The sequence below is a fragment of the Rhipicephalus microplus genome, chromosome 9, assembly GCF_043290135.1.
Source record: "Rhipicephalus microplus isolate Deutch F79 chromosome 9, USDA_Rmic, whole genome shotgun sequence".
Classification (NCBI taxonomy): Eukaryota; Metazoa; Arthropoda; class Arachnida; order Ixodida; family Ixodidae; genus Rhipicephalus; species Rhipicephalus microplus.
Genome location: NC_134708.1, coordinates 46,632,914 through 46,650,982, shown reverse-complemented (window position 1 = coordinate 46,650,982; position 18,069 = coordinate 46,632,914). Strand labels below are relative to the sequence as shown.

Below are 18,069 nucleotides of genomic sequence, written 5' to 3'. Positions count from 1 at the left end.
AGCTGTACATCGCTTTTTTAGGCTAAAATGTTTTGTGATAGAACGTCCTTTTTTGCGCTAAAAAAACAACCTACGGCTCTTGCTGGCTTAGTGTTGAGAAGGAACCCATATGGACCCCGAAATGTTTCTGCGTTTTTTCACCTTGGCTTGGTCAGCGACCGCATCTACATCCTCAGCGTCACGTACTAGACCTAAACTCGTATACAGCACTAGACAATCAAGGGTTGCCGAACTTGTAAGTGATGTTGATGACAACCCTAGCCTAATGAACCACATGTCAGTTACTGCAGTTGAAACTGCCCACCGACCCAGTCCATATCACAGACAAATTCTGATCTGTACATAAATACTATGCTTAATATATGGATGCAAACACTTGTTGCCATTACATAGCAGCAACATATAGTTAAGTTTCACACACTACACTCACTTTAACAGCCAGAACTATTAGTACACTCGCCAGCAGTTTAAGCACTAAAGTACAAAACTGATACTTTTTTAGCATAGCACTGTCTAAACAATAGCACACTGGAAAAGCATTGTGAAATTTGGATTCATATTCATCATATTCATTCATCATATCCCATGATGGATATGAAGCGAAATTTGTGCCACAAACTGCAAAATATGTAAAAGAAAGACACAGAGCTCAATCACAATGGTTACAATGCCATCAAAGTTTCTGGTAGAATAATTAAAGGCGTATTCGGGCTATAAAGAATATTTCTGCTTCACATGTATTGGCAGAGTTTGCAGACTACTTCTAAATGTTTTTATATTGCCTTAGTGAAAGCATAACGGTAGAACAAAATACCGTAAGAGACTTATTTGCCAAATGACATTTCCGTCAGTTATGGAAGCACATAAGAGCAGATACTTTATATTATCATTAGAAAATTCATGATCCTGAACAAATATGAAAAATAAACATTCAAGCCATGTTGCAAAAGCTGCATCGACATGCCTAAGAGATAACCCCGAAGCCGCTCAAGCTCATTCACACCAGCGCGCAGCATCGGTCGTGCGATCCGTGGTGAGTGGCAACCAAGCGGCCCCTTGAAGCGAGTGATGTACACACCACCGAGCGACATACACTCATCACCACACAGAGTGCACCTTTAATCCAAGTGCTATTGCCCCGTCAAATAAGCTCATCGTGCTCCAGGAACTATGGTTTAGAAGTTTACATCTGTAAACTCGAGCAGCTAGCAACCAAGCGAAAGAAGTCGCATAGCAATCAGAGCAGCCATTCGAGACAATGTGCAGACAGTTGCATTGCAGCCAATTTGCTAGCGCGACAAGTGGTAGTCGCAGGTGTTATTGAGCCTCAAGAGAGAGAGATGACACCATAGAGGGTGTAAGATAATTTCAGCCTCCCAGGTCATTTTTTGAGATGCATTGAAATTGCACAGTACACAGACCTGCAGCATTTCATGTCCACCAAAATGCAAACCCCATGGCCCGAATCAAACCCCCTTTTTTTTTTTTCAGCTCAGCGGTCATGCACTGTAACCACATGGCACTGCAGTGGCTCAATTTATCAACTGAACAAAGCAGTACAAGCATTTAAGGCATCGGGGTGTTCACGTCATGAGCCCCTTAAATGCAACAACTTAACAAGGTTTAAAATGCATGGCTCTCAATGGAGCTTTCAAGAGGAATTTCATTTGCTTCGTTATATCCACTATTTCGTTACGTCCCATTACGTTATAACGAGGTTTGAGTGACTCTGTATGTTACGCAAGAAAGAACTACAAAACAGTTTCAACAAAATATGAAAGACCTCACAGAAAATAATTGATTCAAGTGAAAAATAGTGTCAGGGGTGATGGTGAAAAAGAGTTAAGTCACACTCAGTTGAATATAAAAAATGGTCGTTCTTCAGCTAGTGAGATTTCACAAACATAAAAGGAATGGAGTTAGTTGGACCACATTAGTTTCAATAACCTGTTGATTTGAAAGCACAATGCAAGAATACAAATGCAAAGGATGACAGGACTTAATGCATAATGAACATAAACTTACATCACAAGCTGATTTCAAAATCATTGCTAAAATAGTACAGTGCAAAAACAAAGGGCAGCAACTATTCATAGCTGTAATTACCCACTGGTGCACTGTTGAACCACCAACTTTCATGTGCACTGTTGAACATGTGCACTGCTGAATAAACTTTTGAAATAAAGCATTCATTGCTAAACACTCAACCTGAACAAATGCTTTTAAAAACTTTTAGAGTTTGTTCATGCTGACAATTGTAATCTAAACACTGCAATACCCTCTCCCCCCTTTTTTAGCTCTCTTAAACTAAGGCGTGCCAAAACAAATAATTTTTTAAGGTAACTGATCACATCCAGCAAACAACTGCACATGCCTTCACAATCTCAATGTCACAACAAATCAATGTACTAGGGATCAATGGGAACGTCCAAAACTTGCAACTTCTACGATGCTCCGTTGAAAGAATGGACACATCTGCAATAGCACAGAGATCACCATTATTCCAGGCCTGAACACGCACGGCACATTTACACGAAACTTTACCACTTCCACATGAAAAAATTACCTACAATCAACCACCTTTCTTGTCAGTGTTCAACAATGGCAACATGATATACTCAGAAAAATAGATATGGCCAAGATTTCACATAATTTGTTAGACCTACCAGCGCATTTTCTTACAACCGAGTAAAAAAGATGTGGTACATTATCTAGTGTACAGAGATTACAGAATTGAAAAGTTGAATAAATAAATCTTATCTGACACATTTTTGTACAATAGTGCCGATACTTCCTGCAGGCACTGGGATAGCTTATTAGGTGGAACTGACAATTGGGCGAGTTGTACGGATGCATTTTTTAAAGAAAACGGCCCAACAGAGATGACAAAAACACTTTTCAACCATGTTGCTTGGTTGCTTGCAGGGCTAGCTAGTTCACTTCAACATAAGCAACAATGCATAAAACTATACAGGACGACATAGACAGAGAGTAGAGACTTGTGGTCATCACCCAGTGCATTACTTGCCGATTGCTTTTTTTCCCTTGCTTTTACTTTCTCGCTTTACCTGCTGGCTCTCCTTATGCATTTATACCTGGTATCAGCGGAATAAAACAGCTGGCAGAAAACAGCGCTTTTTGCTCTCTGTCTGTGTCATCCTTTCCAGTCTAACCCTCTGTGACACATGTTGCTTGCTCGACATTTGTGCATCCGTGGTTAAGAACTTTTCTGTTACACCATTTTCCTAAACAATAACATATTATCCTGAAAGAACACTATGGCTATAAGCTAAAGGCACATTTGGAAAGACATGCTGGTGCGCCTACACTGTCAAAGCTCTTTCAATGTTTTGAACAATGCATACATCATCAAGCTAATAGAGCAGTACATTTGAACCTCGGCACAACGAACTCGGATACAAGAAATTATTGGTTATAACGAAGTAGATAAACAACAGTCTTGCCATAAACACAGCGTGAACAGTGTGACAGAATTATTTATAACAAAATTTCGTATATAACGTAGCTCAGAACGGACGTGACTGTTATGAGGTCTGAGTGTACATGCAATTTAGTCATCAAAGTATTTGGATCATGGAAACAAAAAATGCACAGACTGATATATGAATGTCGCAACGTGAACTAAGAAAACACAGCACATACAAGGTACAAAGGAGAGATTGATGCAAGTGAGAATTAGGCTACATGGTGAAAGTGGAAGCAAAGCACAACAAAAAGAAACAAAAAACAGAAACAAAAAGGACAACATGGCTAAATACAGAACAAGGTAACAAAAAAAAAAAGAGAGAGGGACTTCTGATATACAACGGCCTACAGAAATGAAAAGCCTTGACCAAGAACAGCTACCTTGTTAAAACACCCATGAGTGCACGACACATACGAAATGACGTAGCTCAGCTGAGCACACACTCAAGAAAGAAACCTTTACGTCACGACAAACCTCACACGTCCATTTTTCTAGTTCTATGCTTGGAGGGGCCGCAGAGCCCTTACGGCATTTCCAAGTTGCACGGACTCTTTTTTTGTTTCAAATGAAACTGTCTATTACTGCTAGCATAAAAATCAATGCAAATGGATCGCTGGAACTCTTAGTCATAGGCTCCTGAATTCTGAAAATCTCAAGATATGCTCGAAATTTCTCAGCATTTTCACAGCGTGGTGCCTGCAAACAGCATTCAGAGTTGTCACAAATTACCAGAGCATTCGATAAAATGTCTTTCCCACTAGTGATAACACCAGAAATTTCCTTTTAGAATTTTGTCTAGTTCAGTAGAAGTAGTAAATGCATGTATATTGTAAAGAAGAGGAAGTACTCCGGCGCAGAGGCAGCAGCATCGAGCGTGCAGGAGAGGGTCGATGCTGCTGCCTCTGCGCAGGAGCACCTCTTCCTTGCCCCTTCTTTGCAATTTTATATAATACATTTAATTAGAACACCAGGCGGTCATTCTTTTTAAAGGTTATTACACCCACATCTTGAATTTTTTTCGTCCGTAACAGAGTAAGGGGCCCCTCTCTAAATCTTTTCTCATTATCTCTTCACAGCAAAGAAGGGTGTGGGAACACACACACACACACACACACACACGCACGCACGCACGCACGCACGCACACGCGCACGCGCGCTAGGTGAGGATTTTACAGTAAGATTGAGGTTATAATGACTAGAGTGATAAGCATAAATGACCAAAGAAATCAGAGAAAAAGTAATCAACTTTATTTTCCTCCCTGCGCTCACCACGGGACAGCGTAATTTACTTTTGGCAAAATGACATGTATGTGAAGTCCCCTAAGAAATTTTTTTAAACAATAAAAGACGTTTCTCTAAGCAACACTGAAATAAATGCAATGATCTAATAACCATTCAATGCAATTAATGTCCACAACAAAAAAAATCAATCTAGCCCCACAAAAATAGACCATGTGCCCTTGGCTGTTAGAGCTCTTTGTTTGGTCCAAGAATTTATAAATAGGTTCGATGACTTAATTAGATGTACTGCCTTGTCAATGAATTAACAAACCAGTGCATGTAGCTTCATCATCAAAACTACTAATATCATGATACACAAGCTGCACCAACCCATATATGAACATTGCAACATGAAGAAAATAAGACATGAAAAAAAAATTGGCCCAAGGAAAGATGCCACCAAAGCACAACCTAAAAAACAGAAACGAAACAAATGACAGGGCAGAACACATAATTACAATACATAGGATTTACACTGTAAAGTTATTTCAATACTACATTATTAACACATAGCAGTACAAGAGCCAAATGCTTCTGAAATGTGTTGTGTCGACATGCCATAAAATATTTTTGTCTAGTCTGAGCTAAGTTTATGAACATAAGAAATGTGCACTGATAATAATTATTGGGATTTAACGTCTCAAAATCACCATATGATTATGAGAGATGCCGTTGTGGAGGGCTACAGAAATTTCAACCACCTGGAGTTTTTTAATGAGCACCAAAACCTAAGCATGCAGGCCTCAAAGAGTTCTTGCTGCCATCAAAAATGTGTCTGCCATAGCCGCGATTCGATGTCATGATCTGTAAAAATGTGTGCACTACTGAACAATTTTGCAAGGACAGGACCAAGCTACGAAGCAAGACATTTTCTACACTGAATCAATGCTTTGTAGGACAGACACAATTCATTTAAGCTGGTAATTAAAACTTAAGAAATGCAATGAAATAGACACCACGTTATAATACTGTTACACTAACACATAGAAGAACAAATATCTGCTTTCACTCATTTCAAGATAACGAATTAGAGGCGGCAGCCAGCAAATATCTGGCAATGTTCATAGCATAACTCTTATATGGTACTTCGTAGATGGAATGGACGCATCTGCAAAAAAAAAAAAAAGAAAATCACTGTTAAAGCTTGTGGAAATGCTCACAGTCATAGGCATACCAGTTGGGGGGGGGGGGGGGGGGGGGTGCCAAGAAGAACGCCCCACCCCCACTTAGAAAGGTTAGGGGGGCTGAGCTACCCCACTTTTGACGTCCCTGTTGGCTGCACGCTGGGGAAACTTACAATTAACACGAAGTGTTCTTTTACCAGAGTAATCACTCAACTATGTTTTACGAGAGAATGTTATAATATAGTGAAATTTCATCAACATTTTTGCTGTGCCGATTTTTGTTATAGGCTTTTTGCGGTGCAGGCCGCCTATAAGGAGCTTTCACGCCTTGTGTTGTATAATACTACATGACTGGCACACGAATTGTTTGCATTCGATTCCAGCTGGGATCTTGATTGTTATTCTTTGCAGTTGTTGGATCAAGGCTGCCGATGCCCCATTTTTAAAAGGTTGTAGCATTGAAATCACCGGCATCCGTTGTCACTGCTTCTAGGTCGATTCAAACTTTAATGTGCACACCCGCATACCAAAGCCTGTGGTATACAGCCACGTGACACACATAACTGAAGGTTTCATGACGTACACGGCATGATTTTCACGTCATGTATGTCAGGACCAGGCACATGTTTTCATGTCCTCGTGCCCTCATATGCAGATTTTGGTCTATACTAGAGTGATAGGGCAACTAAGCGAGCACCAAGACGTAACTAGCCAGATAGGTAGATAAGTAGACAGAAACGCTCGAAGTACATCAGTTGTCTAAAGATTGCTTCTCACATGAAAATTCAAATCTTTGTGAGCTACTTTGAGTCCTTAAACATTTAATTGGATGATAATACAAATATGGACTGTTGGAGAGGCTAACATCAGCATATTTGTATTCATGCAGAAAGTTGTGAGGTAATGCATAAAAAGCGTCGTGTGTAAGACGTGCATGGCATGCATATGCGTATGAAAAAGCATATTAAAGTATCAAAGTGCGAGCGCATTGATGAAGTTCTCTCTCTCTCATATATATATATATATATATATATATATATATATAAGGGAAAGAAGTGTATACCTAAGGGCTCGTTTTTCCGTGTTTTTAACACAATAATAATGAGATATAACAGACAGTAATGCCAAGGAATGTACAGGGGAAGTTATTAACATTAATGGAATGTAAATAAGAAGAAAGAAAAGTGGATGAAAAAATTACCAACTGTAAGCAGGAATCGAACCTACGACCTTCGAATTACGCGTTCGATGCTCTAACCACTGAGCTATTACAGCGGCACTCCCTCCATCCGCTTTTTTGGGTTTATCTGTGAATTTAGAAGTAGGAGCGACAGTCAGCGCCATCTATAAGCCAAACAACGAGTGTGAAAACACTCTTATGCGCATGTTTGGCGTCACGTAGCACGTGAACTTATTATGAGCGGGCAGCTGATTAATTGTCCCTCTTATACAACCTAAACACACCAAGTCTGCCAGTACGAGACCCTCGTTCAATGAAATAAGGGAAAGAAGTGTATACCTAAGGGCTCGTTTTTCCGTGTTTTTAACACAATAATAATGAGATATAACAGACAGTAATGCCAAGGAATGTACAGGGGAAGTTATTAACATTAATGGAATGTAAATAAGAAGAAAGAAAAGTGGATGAAAAAATTACCAACTGTAAGCAGGAATCGAACCTACGACCTTCAAATTACGCGTTCGATGCTCTAACCACTGAGCTATTACAGCGGCACTCCCTCCATCCACTTTTTTGGGTTTATCTGTGAATTTAGAAGTAGGATTAATCAGCTGCCCGCTCATAATAAGTTCACGTGCTACGTGACGCCAAACATGCGCATAAGAGTGTTTTCACACTCGTTGTTTGGCTTATAGATGGCGCTGACTGTCGCTCCTACTTCTAAATTCACAGATAAACCCAAAAAAGTGGATGGAGGGAGTGCCGCTGTAATAGCTCAGTGGTTAGAGCATCGAACGCGTAATTCGAAGGTCGTAGGTTCGATTCCTGCTTACAGTTGGTAATTTTTTCATCCACTTTTCTTTCTTCTTATTTACATTCCATTAATGTTAATAACTTCCCCTGTACATTCCTTGGCATTACTGTCTGTTATATCTCATATATATATATATATATATATATATATATATATATATATATATATATATATATATATATATATATATATATATATATATATATATACCAGCTGACTAGTTTCAGTTAGGTTTGCCCCCACTCGCAAAAGAGTTGGTACGCCACTGCTCACAGTACAACCCCACAAAAATTTGCCATGAATGCCCACAACACTTGCAGTTATCTGATTGTGATCGATCACAAGTTTTCAGAGATTTGTAATTTATTAATTACTTTTTCCATAACTGACTACAAGTACCAAGAAACAATACTAAAGGGACAAGGTCTACGTATACGAAAACATTTGAAATTAAGTGGCTGAATTTTGCAGGAATACATACAGCAAAGCATCTATGGAGATGCTTTGCTGTATGTATCAGTAGCCAACATATCAGTAGCCAACAGCAACCCTGCAAGCCCAATTTGCGGCATCAGGCATGGTAACTTATAGCACTTTATTGCTTTTTTTTTTTTAAAGATAACAAAAAGTAACAAGCCGACTAGAATGAACAACAGCTAGTATGGCATTCCAGCAACGGTAAAATCACAAAAGAGTGGCATTATGGCTAGCTATCTCGACCATAGGCCGGCAAACTCGCTCCAGAGTCGACTCACTTGATCCCACTTGGACTCAGATCAAGCCATTAGTCCGAGCCTGAAGAAGTCCAGGCGAGTCATTTTGGCAAATTTAAGTCCGAGTGAGTCCGGTTAAAAAACATTTTTTTGTAAATGAGAGCCCGAGTGAGTCTAAAGTGCAAGATTGAGCGAGTCTAGGTGATCTCCATTTTTTTTTTTTTTTTTTTGCCGGCCTATGGTGTCGGCACGAAAGACAGCTGGTATTGCTCCTGAGGTGAATGCCTTAATAGCACAAAATACTTTGCTGTCAGATAGAAATTTTTGGACCTCAGTATATGAAGTACGTAACTCACAACTTCATGCTCATCAAATACAAGATATGTTAACCTTAATATCAAAAAAAATACTTCTTCAAGAGAGGTGAACAGAAAATGAGATGTATTACACACTTCACACTTCCGACTAAAAAACTCACAGGGTCTCCCCTAAGATGACTTGAATGCAAAAGCCACGTTCTTTCTCTTATCAGTTGATATATTGATCCCTCCTTGACACCATCCAATAGCTTTCTGGGCTGGCCTCAGAGATAGGGGGAACCTTAGCTTGTTTTGCATTGCCTCCATAATTGGCGAACCCATGTCTAAGTTTGATGTCAAGTAATGACATCACAAATGTCAACAATCTGTGACATCACCATTGTGTCACATGGCCCGTCATCTAGCAATTATTTTTTGCATCACTCATGTTGTTTCCAATGCCAACGGTAAACTTTCATGTTTAATAAGGTATCTATGATTTTCACTTTATTAAATAAGACTACTACAATGCAAGCATAAGAAGTCAAATAGCTAGACTATCAAAGATAAGTTTGTTCAATAAAGCACCATTCAAATCGCATGCTACATGACAGCATGGAAACGTATATGAGGGTGGAAAGTACGAAATGTAAGGTCTTCTCAGTTATCCTGCAAGCAATCTTGACAGAAAACAAATATCTTTGAACTAAGAAAGGCTAGTGTCCTGTGAATGATTGATATAGCCTGTTGCCTTGTTTTAATTACCAGAAAATAGGAAGAAGCTATCTCTAACTTGCTGAGGAAAATGACTAATTAAAAATCCCTATCACAATTAATGGTGCTTTCACTTAGTGAACTGTTTGCTCTTTCAGCAGTTTTTGGGCCTGAATAGCTGACTTTTTTCAGAGCTTTCAGCACCTATGGCCCCTTGCTAGCTTCATAATGTCATGCAAGTGCTCTGTGATAAAATCAATGCTTAAAACTTCTATTCAAGCAGTACATTGATACTGGTAGTTGCTCAGCTTTGAGGAAGGTCGCAACAATTGTACGAATGTGCTGAGTTACCGCACTCTGTGAGCCACGCGTAGTCCTTATAATGATGCAGGGCCCAGCAAAAATGTGAAATTGCCCAAGCACACACGTTTGCACAACAGGACCAACAAATCATTACGCCAGATAATTCAGCCAGAGATGAACACCACTTCAGTGAACATGAATAGCTTTGAGAGAAAGCAAGAGAATAGACAATCTTCCCACAGGGAGGCTTCTGCTACTATATTGTTGAAAAAATCTTTTATGAAGCAATAACCTCGCTCAAATGAGTTAGTTGAATAGAGAATTTCGTCACCTCGAAAAAGTTTTTTCTCCCTTGAAATCTAATATTGTGACTTGATGCCCAAAAGCAACCACAGCACTATTTTTGCTGGCAACCCATGCCTGCACATATGAAAAGTCTGTAAGGCCTGCCCAAACAAAGGGGACGCTATGTCTGGGCAGCCCAGGCCAGGTAAATGGCCGCGATCGGCCGTCGTAGGTTAGCAATACGAGATAAAGCGGAGAATGACCGCAGCACATTTTCTATTTAATGTGCCCACCGAGCTCCAGCTTGCAAATTGCAGCTCTTCTACACTGTTTTGATGCTTTGACTGCGAGGAATCCTTTGCTGCGTAAGAAATGGCGGTGTAGCAGGCTGCCACGCAGGTTTTTAAATATTTCATTTTTAGACAGAATGTCACCGTGAAACAAACCTCTGATTATGGTTAAGGAAAAGGCCACAAATTTCAAGCTGCACAAAAGTAAAAAAAAAACTTTTTCTGCTTACCCTGTCCCCTTGAGAGGAATCTGCGACATGCAGCTGAGCTCTGCTGCATGTCGCAGATTTACACACGGGTTGTAGCACTGAAGTACACCGCTACAGTGCGACATATTCTTGCACCAGTAAAAAACTTATATAAATGTTCAACAGAAAGCTTTCATCGGACTACGTGCATGAGAGTGCTACAACAAAGACTTGGTTAATGAGACAAGCATGTTTCTTTTCTTTTTTTTTTCAGACCAAAAATTACCACTGCCTTCTGTCGGTCACAAACAATGCCACACAAATGCTATACAATGTAAAAAGAGTGAATTTTCAGTGAAATCATACATAATATATAAGGCATGTCATTTGAATTAATTTCCAGCATCTGGGCTTTTTAAAGCGTTCTTAAATCTAAGCACACGGTTGTGCACGGTAACTCTGTTTTAAGCACAGTGTAAGTAACAAAGTCACACAGTTTATGTGATAGTAATATTTACATAGAAATATAGTAATATGTGTTAGTACCACGGCCATATAAACACAACTAAGGCTCCTCGCATGATGGATAAACTACAGTCACGGAACACTTACAGTGCCGTAGTTGTACACCTACCAACAACGCACAAATGTATGGCCTAAAGCCCCCCCCTTTTTTTAACAACCGAGTCGCCATTAAATGCTGCACTCACACAGCATTTAATAGTCCTCATGTTTGCAAGGATGCCAAGAGCATTTTGCAAAGTGCTTGAAACAGAAAGCGGCACCCAGTCTAGAATTATTTTGCTGAACGGAGGGTATGACGACAATAAACAGCACTCTGGAAAGTTGCACACGCCGATCTTATTACAATGCATTAGCAGCCGAACAAGAAAAAACGTCGTTTACGGCATACGTAGAAACAGTTACACTCGCGCTGACATGACTGGACAAACCACACTTTGAGAACCTGCATCACGTACACGCACATAAAAACACGACGTGGCTAGCAGACGATGCAAGGAGCAATCCACACTTCACCGGTCTGGCCAGTTTCTGCCAAGCAGCGACTCTGCTCAATCTCGCGGCCAATACCTTTATTTACACCAGCGAAGGTTTCTTGCGGTTACATGTATATATCAGCCAGCACTGGACAGCTTCTGTGCTCCGGGCATCTGTGTTGGGGCTATGCGTAGTAGGTACCTTGTTTGCACACTAACGCTGATGCATGCATGTTGCTCACTGCTGTACATGCTAAAACGCTACTCACGTGGGCTTTATTTAATGTAAACATCAATTGACTCGCAATAAAACAATTTATTGTTGTAAGTTTGTGTGATCAGTGTTGTCATTTTGCTCGGCCTGTACATGGCATTACAGCTTACTAAAGAAAGTATGCAATAATGAGGGGAACAGCGCAAAAACGGGATGGAAAAAGAGTCCGTCCCATTTTGGCACTGTTTCTCTGAGTATCACGTACCAACTAGCCCTTGATTGATATATGGGGTTTAACGTCCCAAAACCACTACATGATTATGAGAGACGCCGTAGTGGAGGGCTCCGGAAATTTCGACCACCTGGGGTTCTTTAACGTGCACCCAAATCTGAGCACACGGGCCTACAACATTTCCGCCTCCATCGGAAATGCAGCCGCCGAAGCCGGGATTTGAACCCGCGCCCTGCGGGTCAGCAGCCGAGTACCATAGCCACTAGACCACCGCGGCGGGGCACCAACTAGCCCTTCAAGACATCCTTCTGTAAGCACGTAAGATACTTGTGAGCTTCTAGTAAGTAAATCACTGCAATGTACTATATGAAAATGTGAGAAATCGAGACAGCGAGCTGCTGCAGTGAGTGAAGGACAGCCATGATGCAGAAGCAGACGATGACGGTGTCATCTGTTATGTGGAATGCCTGCCGCTATATCAAAACGCCCTTATGATTTTGAGAGCTATTTCAGTTTATGCGCATGCGCAGCTATAAATTATACAACTAAAATGCTTAGTTGTTATTTGTTGGCAAAAGTTATTCGAGAGTAAGAGATAATACAACTTTTTCAGTTATAGGTAGAATTGTAATTTTCCTATCTTTCTACAACTGCCGCCAGAATCCCGACTGCGCTATCATCACATCCAATTTTGCCCCTATTGGCTTTATGGGCATGGATGGATTGATATGGCTGTACCCTTTAGATTGGGCGGCGGCTAACAATACCTAGTCTTGATACTTAGTGAACCAAAAACTAGATTTATCTTTTTTTTTTCTTTAAATAGTGAGGTTGAGGACTGGTACTTTGCAGAGAAGGGTTTAATTTTCACTCGTTTAATTTTCACTCTTGCCTTGACTCTAGCCACCAATCAAATAACCTCCGAGTTAATTCTACCTGCTTAAAGTCTATTTTGCCCTCCCTGTCCCTAAACCCCAATGCTTTGAAGAACTCTGAGCCATCACCCTGAACTATAGGGTGAAGCCCTTTACAGAACATTATCAAGTGTTCCGCAGTTTCTTCCTCTCCACACGCACTGCATACCATGTCTACCCCTTCGTATTTGGCCCAATATGTCTTGGTTCGCAATAATCCCGTCCTGGCCTCAAACAGTAGAGCACTACCCTGAGTATTATCATAGATCCTTTCCTAGGCAATGTCGTGCTTGAAAATTCGATAGATCTCTAGTGCAGACTTCTTAATCATGCCGATTCTCCACATATCATACTTTTTTTTTTTTGTATTTCACCTTCACATGCTGTAATTCACTTTTCTAGTATGTATTTTGCTTACATGTTCATAAGTTGAACTGCATTTTCTATTATAATCAATATTTACCTATGTATGTGTAGATATATATGTATATATATTTTTCTAACATATTATCTGTACCGCCCCCCTTACACAATGCCCCTCGAGGGCTCTGTAAGGTACTGTAAAAAAATAAATATCGGTCTCCGTTTCCTTCACCTTCTCCTTAATCGATAGTTCTTTTTGGTTTGGCACACTGCTGTTTTCTAAGTATTTACCCGTCAATTTTCTGGTTCGCTTTCTCCATAATGTATCGACATTTTTCATGTACAAGTAGCTGAAAACCTTCCTAACCCAACGCTCCTCCCCCATTTCTCTCAATCTATCTTGCTGCTAGCTTGCCTGCTCTCAAATAATGTCCATACCATATCAACTTGTACTCCCTGATTTGATGTATTCCTGTGAGCTCCTAATGCAAGCCTACCTATTCCACGTTGGTTAATTTCTAATATTGCTTGAACTTCTGATCTCATGCACAATATTGCATTGCTGAACGTCAGACCAGGAACCATTGTTAAGATCGGCCTGCCTGGCTTAACGCCGCTTTGTCGCATGAGACATGGTGGCTGAGCCTACCCCGATTTTTTCTGAGTCAGAGCTCCCAGAGATGCACCAAGAGCAGCGACAACAGAGAAATCGTTCTTCTAGGTCATCGGCGCCCCTCGTAAAACCCTTTGGACACGCCTGACGAATTAGGAAGAGTTCTTGGCCGTCGAGGCGGTTTGCTTTGTCGTCAAGGTGTCCCGGGCAAAGGTCCCAGCGTCTGAGAACTGTCTGCGGATGCCTTTCCCTCGTTCTTCGTGGCGCCTTGATGCTGCTGTTTCCACAATTTGTGGTCTGCCTGGCGCCGCATACCCATCACTGCAACAGACTACAAAATTGACTTCCACGTAAGACTCAATGTCTTCGTTTTGTGCTGTGTCATGCGCGGTGTGCAGTGTTCTCTCCCTCGCCATGGGCTGAACTGGGCGTGCCTCTTCCCTTTTCGTAGCTTAGGAAGGAAGCGGCGTTTCACCTTCCCCTTTCGGGGGCGAAGGTGAATATGGCGATTTTCATTGGGCTGTTCTGGCCTCTGTTGTTCTTCCTGCAGGGAATCCTGGGAAGGCCAGGACATAAAATGCGAGTGCCGAGGCGCTCCCGACAGGCTCTCACAAGCTTGCAGAAGCTCCCAGCATGCTTCCGTCGAGAGCTTCCATGATGCTGCTCTCATCATGTAATAACACGCTGCCTGTACATAATGTAATTAAACGTTACGGTTAACAGCTTCGGGCTTTTCTCCTCGGCATCTCCCCAAGACTCTGGCTGGCTCCGGTCCTCTGGACAGAACCCCAGTTACATCACCATGACCCCTTTCCATATCGCTCCCTTGACAGCGCCGCTAGCAGAGAATGCTAAGGACTGCACGCGTTGCCCGCGTTGCGTGTGTGATGTGACATTTCTATGTGCTTCTGCAAGCATCGTCCTGTTGTGCCGCGGCGTTTCCGGTTTGTGTTAATTAAACGTAGTTACAGTGCCCGACCTTCACACTATACAAGCATACGGTAACTTGTGCTGTGCGTGCGTCCTTCTATCCACCCGTTAGCTTGTTCGTGGAGTTTTTTTAGCGTCTCAGTCAATGTATGAATTATACTACACGCTAGCTTCACAGGCTGGTACTGGAATAATGTATTCACTCAGCACTTTCATATACCGAATCACATGCGTTCCTTGCCAGAATTCGAAGGTGTTGTGCACAAGATCCTAACGACGAGCGCGTCGTTTCTGACAAATACTATGCCACATTTCTTCATTTGCATTCGTGAGAAAACGAACGGCCATACGTTACCTTTGCAGGCCAGAAATTACTCACGCACATTCGCCAATAATATTGCCGCTGATGCACATATGTCCTTGTCCGTACGATGCGTCCAGTCATGCAACTACAACGCTGTTCTAAGCTCGCGCCTCAAATAATCTCTTCCTGGATTATTTCAACGACGTGTGCAATTCTCTGAGACGCGTGCGAACGTCAAAAACATGCTGTCACGAGTGTTCCGTGGTATCGCGTCCATGGATCGCGTCCGTGTTCACATGGAGATCGCGCGCTTTTTGCGCCGTCTAGTGGATACGTTTGTACAACCAACGCCTCCTCTAGAAGATGCCTGCCGCATGAGAAGAAAAACGGCTGCCACACCCTTTCCTTTCTTTATTTTAGAATGTTCTTGGTCGCTAGCGTCCCTTGTGGCGGACGGTGCAACAACGCAACACTTTGCATAGCCTCAGAAATAGTGATGCACCATTGCAGGTCTCGAACAACTTTCGACTGACGCGCCCCTAGGGGCCGCAGATGAAAAACGTTCAGCTGGTACCGCAAGTCACCCAAGGAGGATATATATTATGTATCCTCCTTGAAGTCACCGTGATATTAGATGGATGGATGGATGGATGAATAAATGGATGGATGCATATGGCTGTACCATAGAGAACTGTACCCTTTAGATTGGGCGTTGGCTAGCGCCACCACGCCGTAATACTTATTGAACCAAAAACTATACTGTTTTTCCTTAAAAAGTGAGTTTGAGGATTCGTACTTTGCAGTGAAGAGTTTATTTTCACTCGTGCCTTGACTTTAGCCACCAATCACATAACCTCCTTATAGTTAAGTCTACCCGCTTAAAGTCTATTTTGCCCTTTCGGTCCCTAAACCCCAGTGCTTTGAAAAACTCTGCGCCGTCATCCTGAACTATAGGGTGAAGCCCTTTACAGAACATTATCAAGTGTTCAGCAGTTTCTTCTTCCTCTCCACACGCACTGCATACTGTGTCTACCCCTTCGTATTTGGCCCGATATGTCTTGGTTCGCAGTACTCCCATCCTTGCCTCGAACAGTAGAGAACTACCCCGAGTATTATCATAGATCCTTTCCTTGGCAATTTCCTGCTTAAAATTTAGATAGATCTCTAGTGCGGACTTCTTAATCATGCCCATTTTCCACATGTCAGTGTCCGTTTCCTTCACTTTCTTCTTAACCGATAGTTCTTTTTGGTTTGGCCACATGCTGTTTTCTAAGTATTTACCAGTCAACTTTCTGGTTCGCTTCCACCATTTTGTATCGACATTTTTCATGTACAAGTAGCCGAAAACTGCCTAGCCCAACGCTCCTCCCACATTTCTCTCAATCGCTTCTCAAATTTTATCTTGCTGCTAGCTTCCCTGCCCTCAAATGATGTCCATCCCATATCTTGTACTCCCTGATTTAGTGTATTCCCGTGAGCTCCTAAAGCAAGCCTACCTATTCCCCGTTGCTTAATTTCTAATCTTGCTTGAACTTCTGATCTCATGCACAAGAACGCATTGCCGAACGTCAGCCCAGGAACCATGGCCCCTTTCCATATTCCTCTTTTATCATACCTATTGTGATTCCACAGTGCCCTATTTTTCATCACTGCTGCATTCCTGTTACCTTTAGTCGTCACGTATATTTCGCGTTTCCTTAGGTACTCGGTCCCATTGCTTATCCATACGCCCAGATATTTGTATTTATCTGTTATCTCTAGCGCGACCTCCTGTATTCTAATCTCACTACCTTTGTTATGATTAAAAATCATCCCAGTCAAAAATATTCAATGGGTCCAACTGGAAAATTTCCATTTAAAATCAATGGGTGTTGGACCAGTAGGATTTTCGCCACCCATTGAACATTATCCCGTTCGAATCAATGGGTAAACCCTTATATTCCAAAGGGGGATCCAAGTGGCTCACCACTTCAATGCAACTGGTTCAACAGGGGACCCCATTGGCTACCAGTTAAGTGTGGCTGGTGCTGAGCAATTGCCAGTTAGTTGCAATGGTGCGCACCATTTGAAATTGGTTGGTGACAAACTGGTAGCCCCTTTGGCCTCACATGGCCAGCCCATGAAAACGAAATGGTACGCTGGTGGTTGTCCAATTGGTGTGAATTGGCTAACCCGTTGAATCTAACTGGTGGTCAATTAAATATCCCGTTGATTTCAAATGGTCAACCCATTAAGACTAAATGGTACGCAGGTGGTTGTCCACCTGGTGTGAATTGGCTGACCTGTTGAAGCTAACTGGTGGTCAATTGGAAACCCCATTGACCTCAAATGGTCAACCCATTAATACTAAATGGTATGCAGGTGGTTGTCCACCTGGTGTGAATTGGCTGACCTGTTGAAGCTAACTGGTGGTCAATAGGAAACCCCATTGACCTAAAATGGTCAACCCATTTATACTAAATGGTATACTGGTGGTTGTCCACTTGGTGTGAATAGGCTGACCTGTTGAAGCCAACTGGTGGTGAATAGAAAACCCGTTGACCTGAAATGGTCAACCCATTGAAAATTAATGGTAGGCACGTGGTTGCCCGGCAGGTCTCAGTAGACTAACCCGTTGAAGCTAACTGGTAATCCTGTGGTTCCAGATGTTTGGCCCACTGATCGTAACTGGCATTCCAAACAGCCCCCAATTCATTCTAGTTGGTAAGCAAATTCAATGTGGCTGGTAACCACATGACTTCCCACATTGTTGCAAATGGTCAGCACTTTGATGGTAATTGAGACTCCAATGATTCCATATGTTTCAATAAAAGGTTGAGTTGG

The 18,069-nt window shown here is 41.8% G+C and overlaps 1 protein-coding gene and 2 non-coding genes across 4 annotated transcripts in view; 1 reads left to right on the top strand and 2 right to left on the bottom strand.

Annotated features, from left to right (window-relative positions):
* The window catches only part of LOC119165021 (AT-rich binding protein), a 37,412-nt gene extending 21,833 nt beyond the window's left edge, over positions 1 to 15,579 (bottom strand). The window contains exons 1-2 of one of the 2 annotated variants that reach the window (XR_012886109.1): positions 15,322 to 15,579; positions 2,375 to 2,475 (exon numbers count right to left, since the gene is read on the bottom strand). Coding sequence is in view for 1 of the 2 variants with exons in the window: in XM_075873560.1 (XP_075729675.1) it covers positions 2,410 to 2,475; positions 15,326 to 15,356 (97 nt within the window). In the remaining variant the exon portion in view is untranslated. The remainder of the gene's footprint in view (positions 1 to 2,374; positions 2,476 to 15,321) is intronic. The other variant, XM_075873560.1, reaches the window with a different exon arrangement.
* On the bottom strand, positions 7,095 to 7,167 carry TRNAT-CGU (transfer RNA threonine (anticodon CGU)). The gene has a single exon. It is a non-coding gene; the product is annotated as a tRNA-Thr (tRNA).
* Positions 7,837 to 7,909, top strand: TRNAT-CGU (transfer RNA threonine (anticodon CGU)). The gene has a single exon. It is a non-coding gene; the product is annotated as a tRNA-Thr (tRNA).
* Positions 15,580 to 18,069: the final 2,490 nt, after the last annotated feature.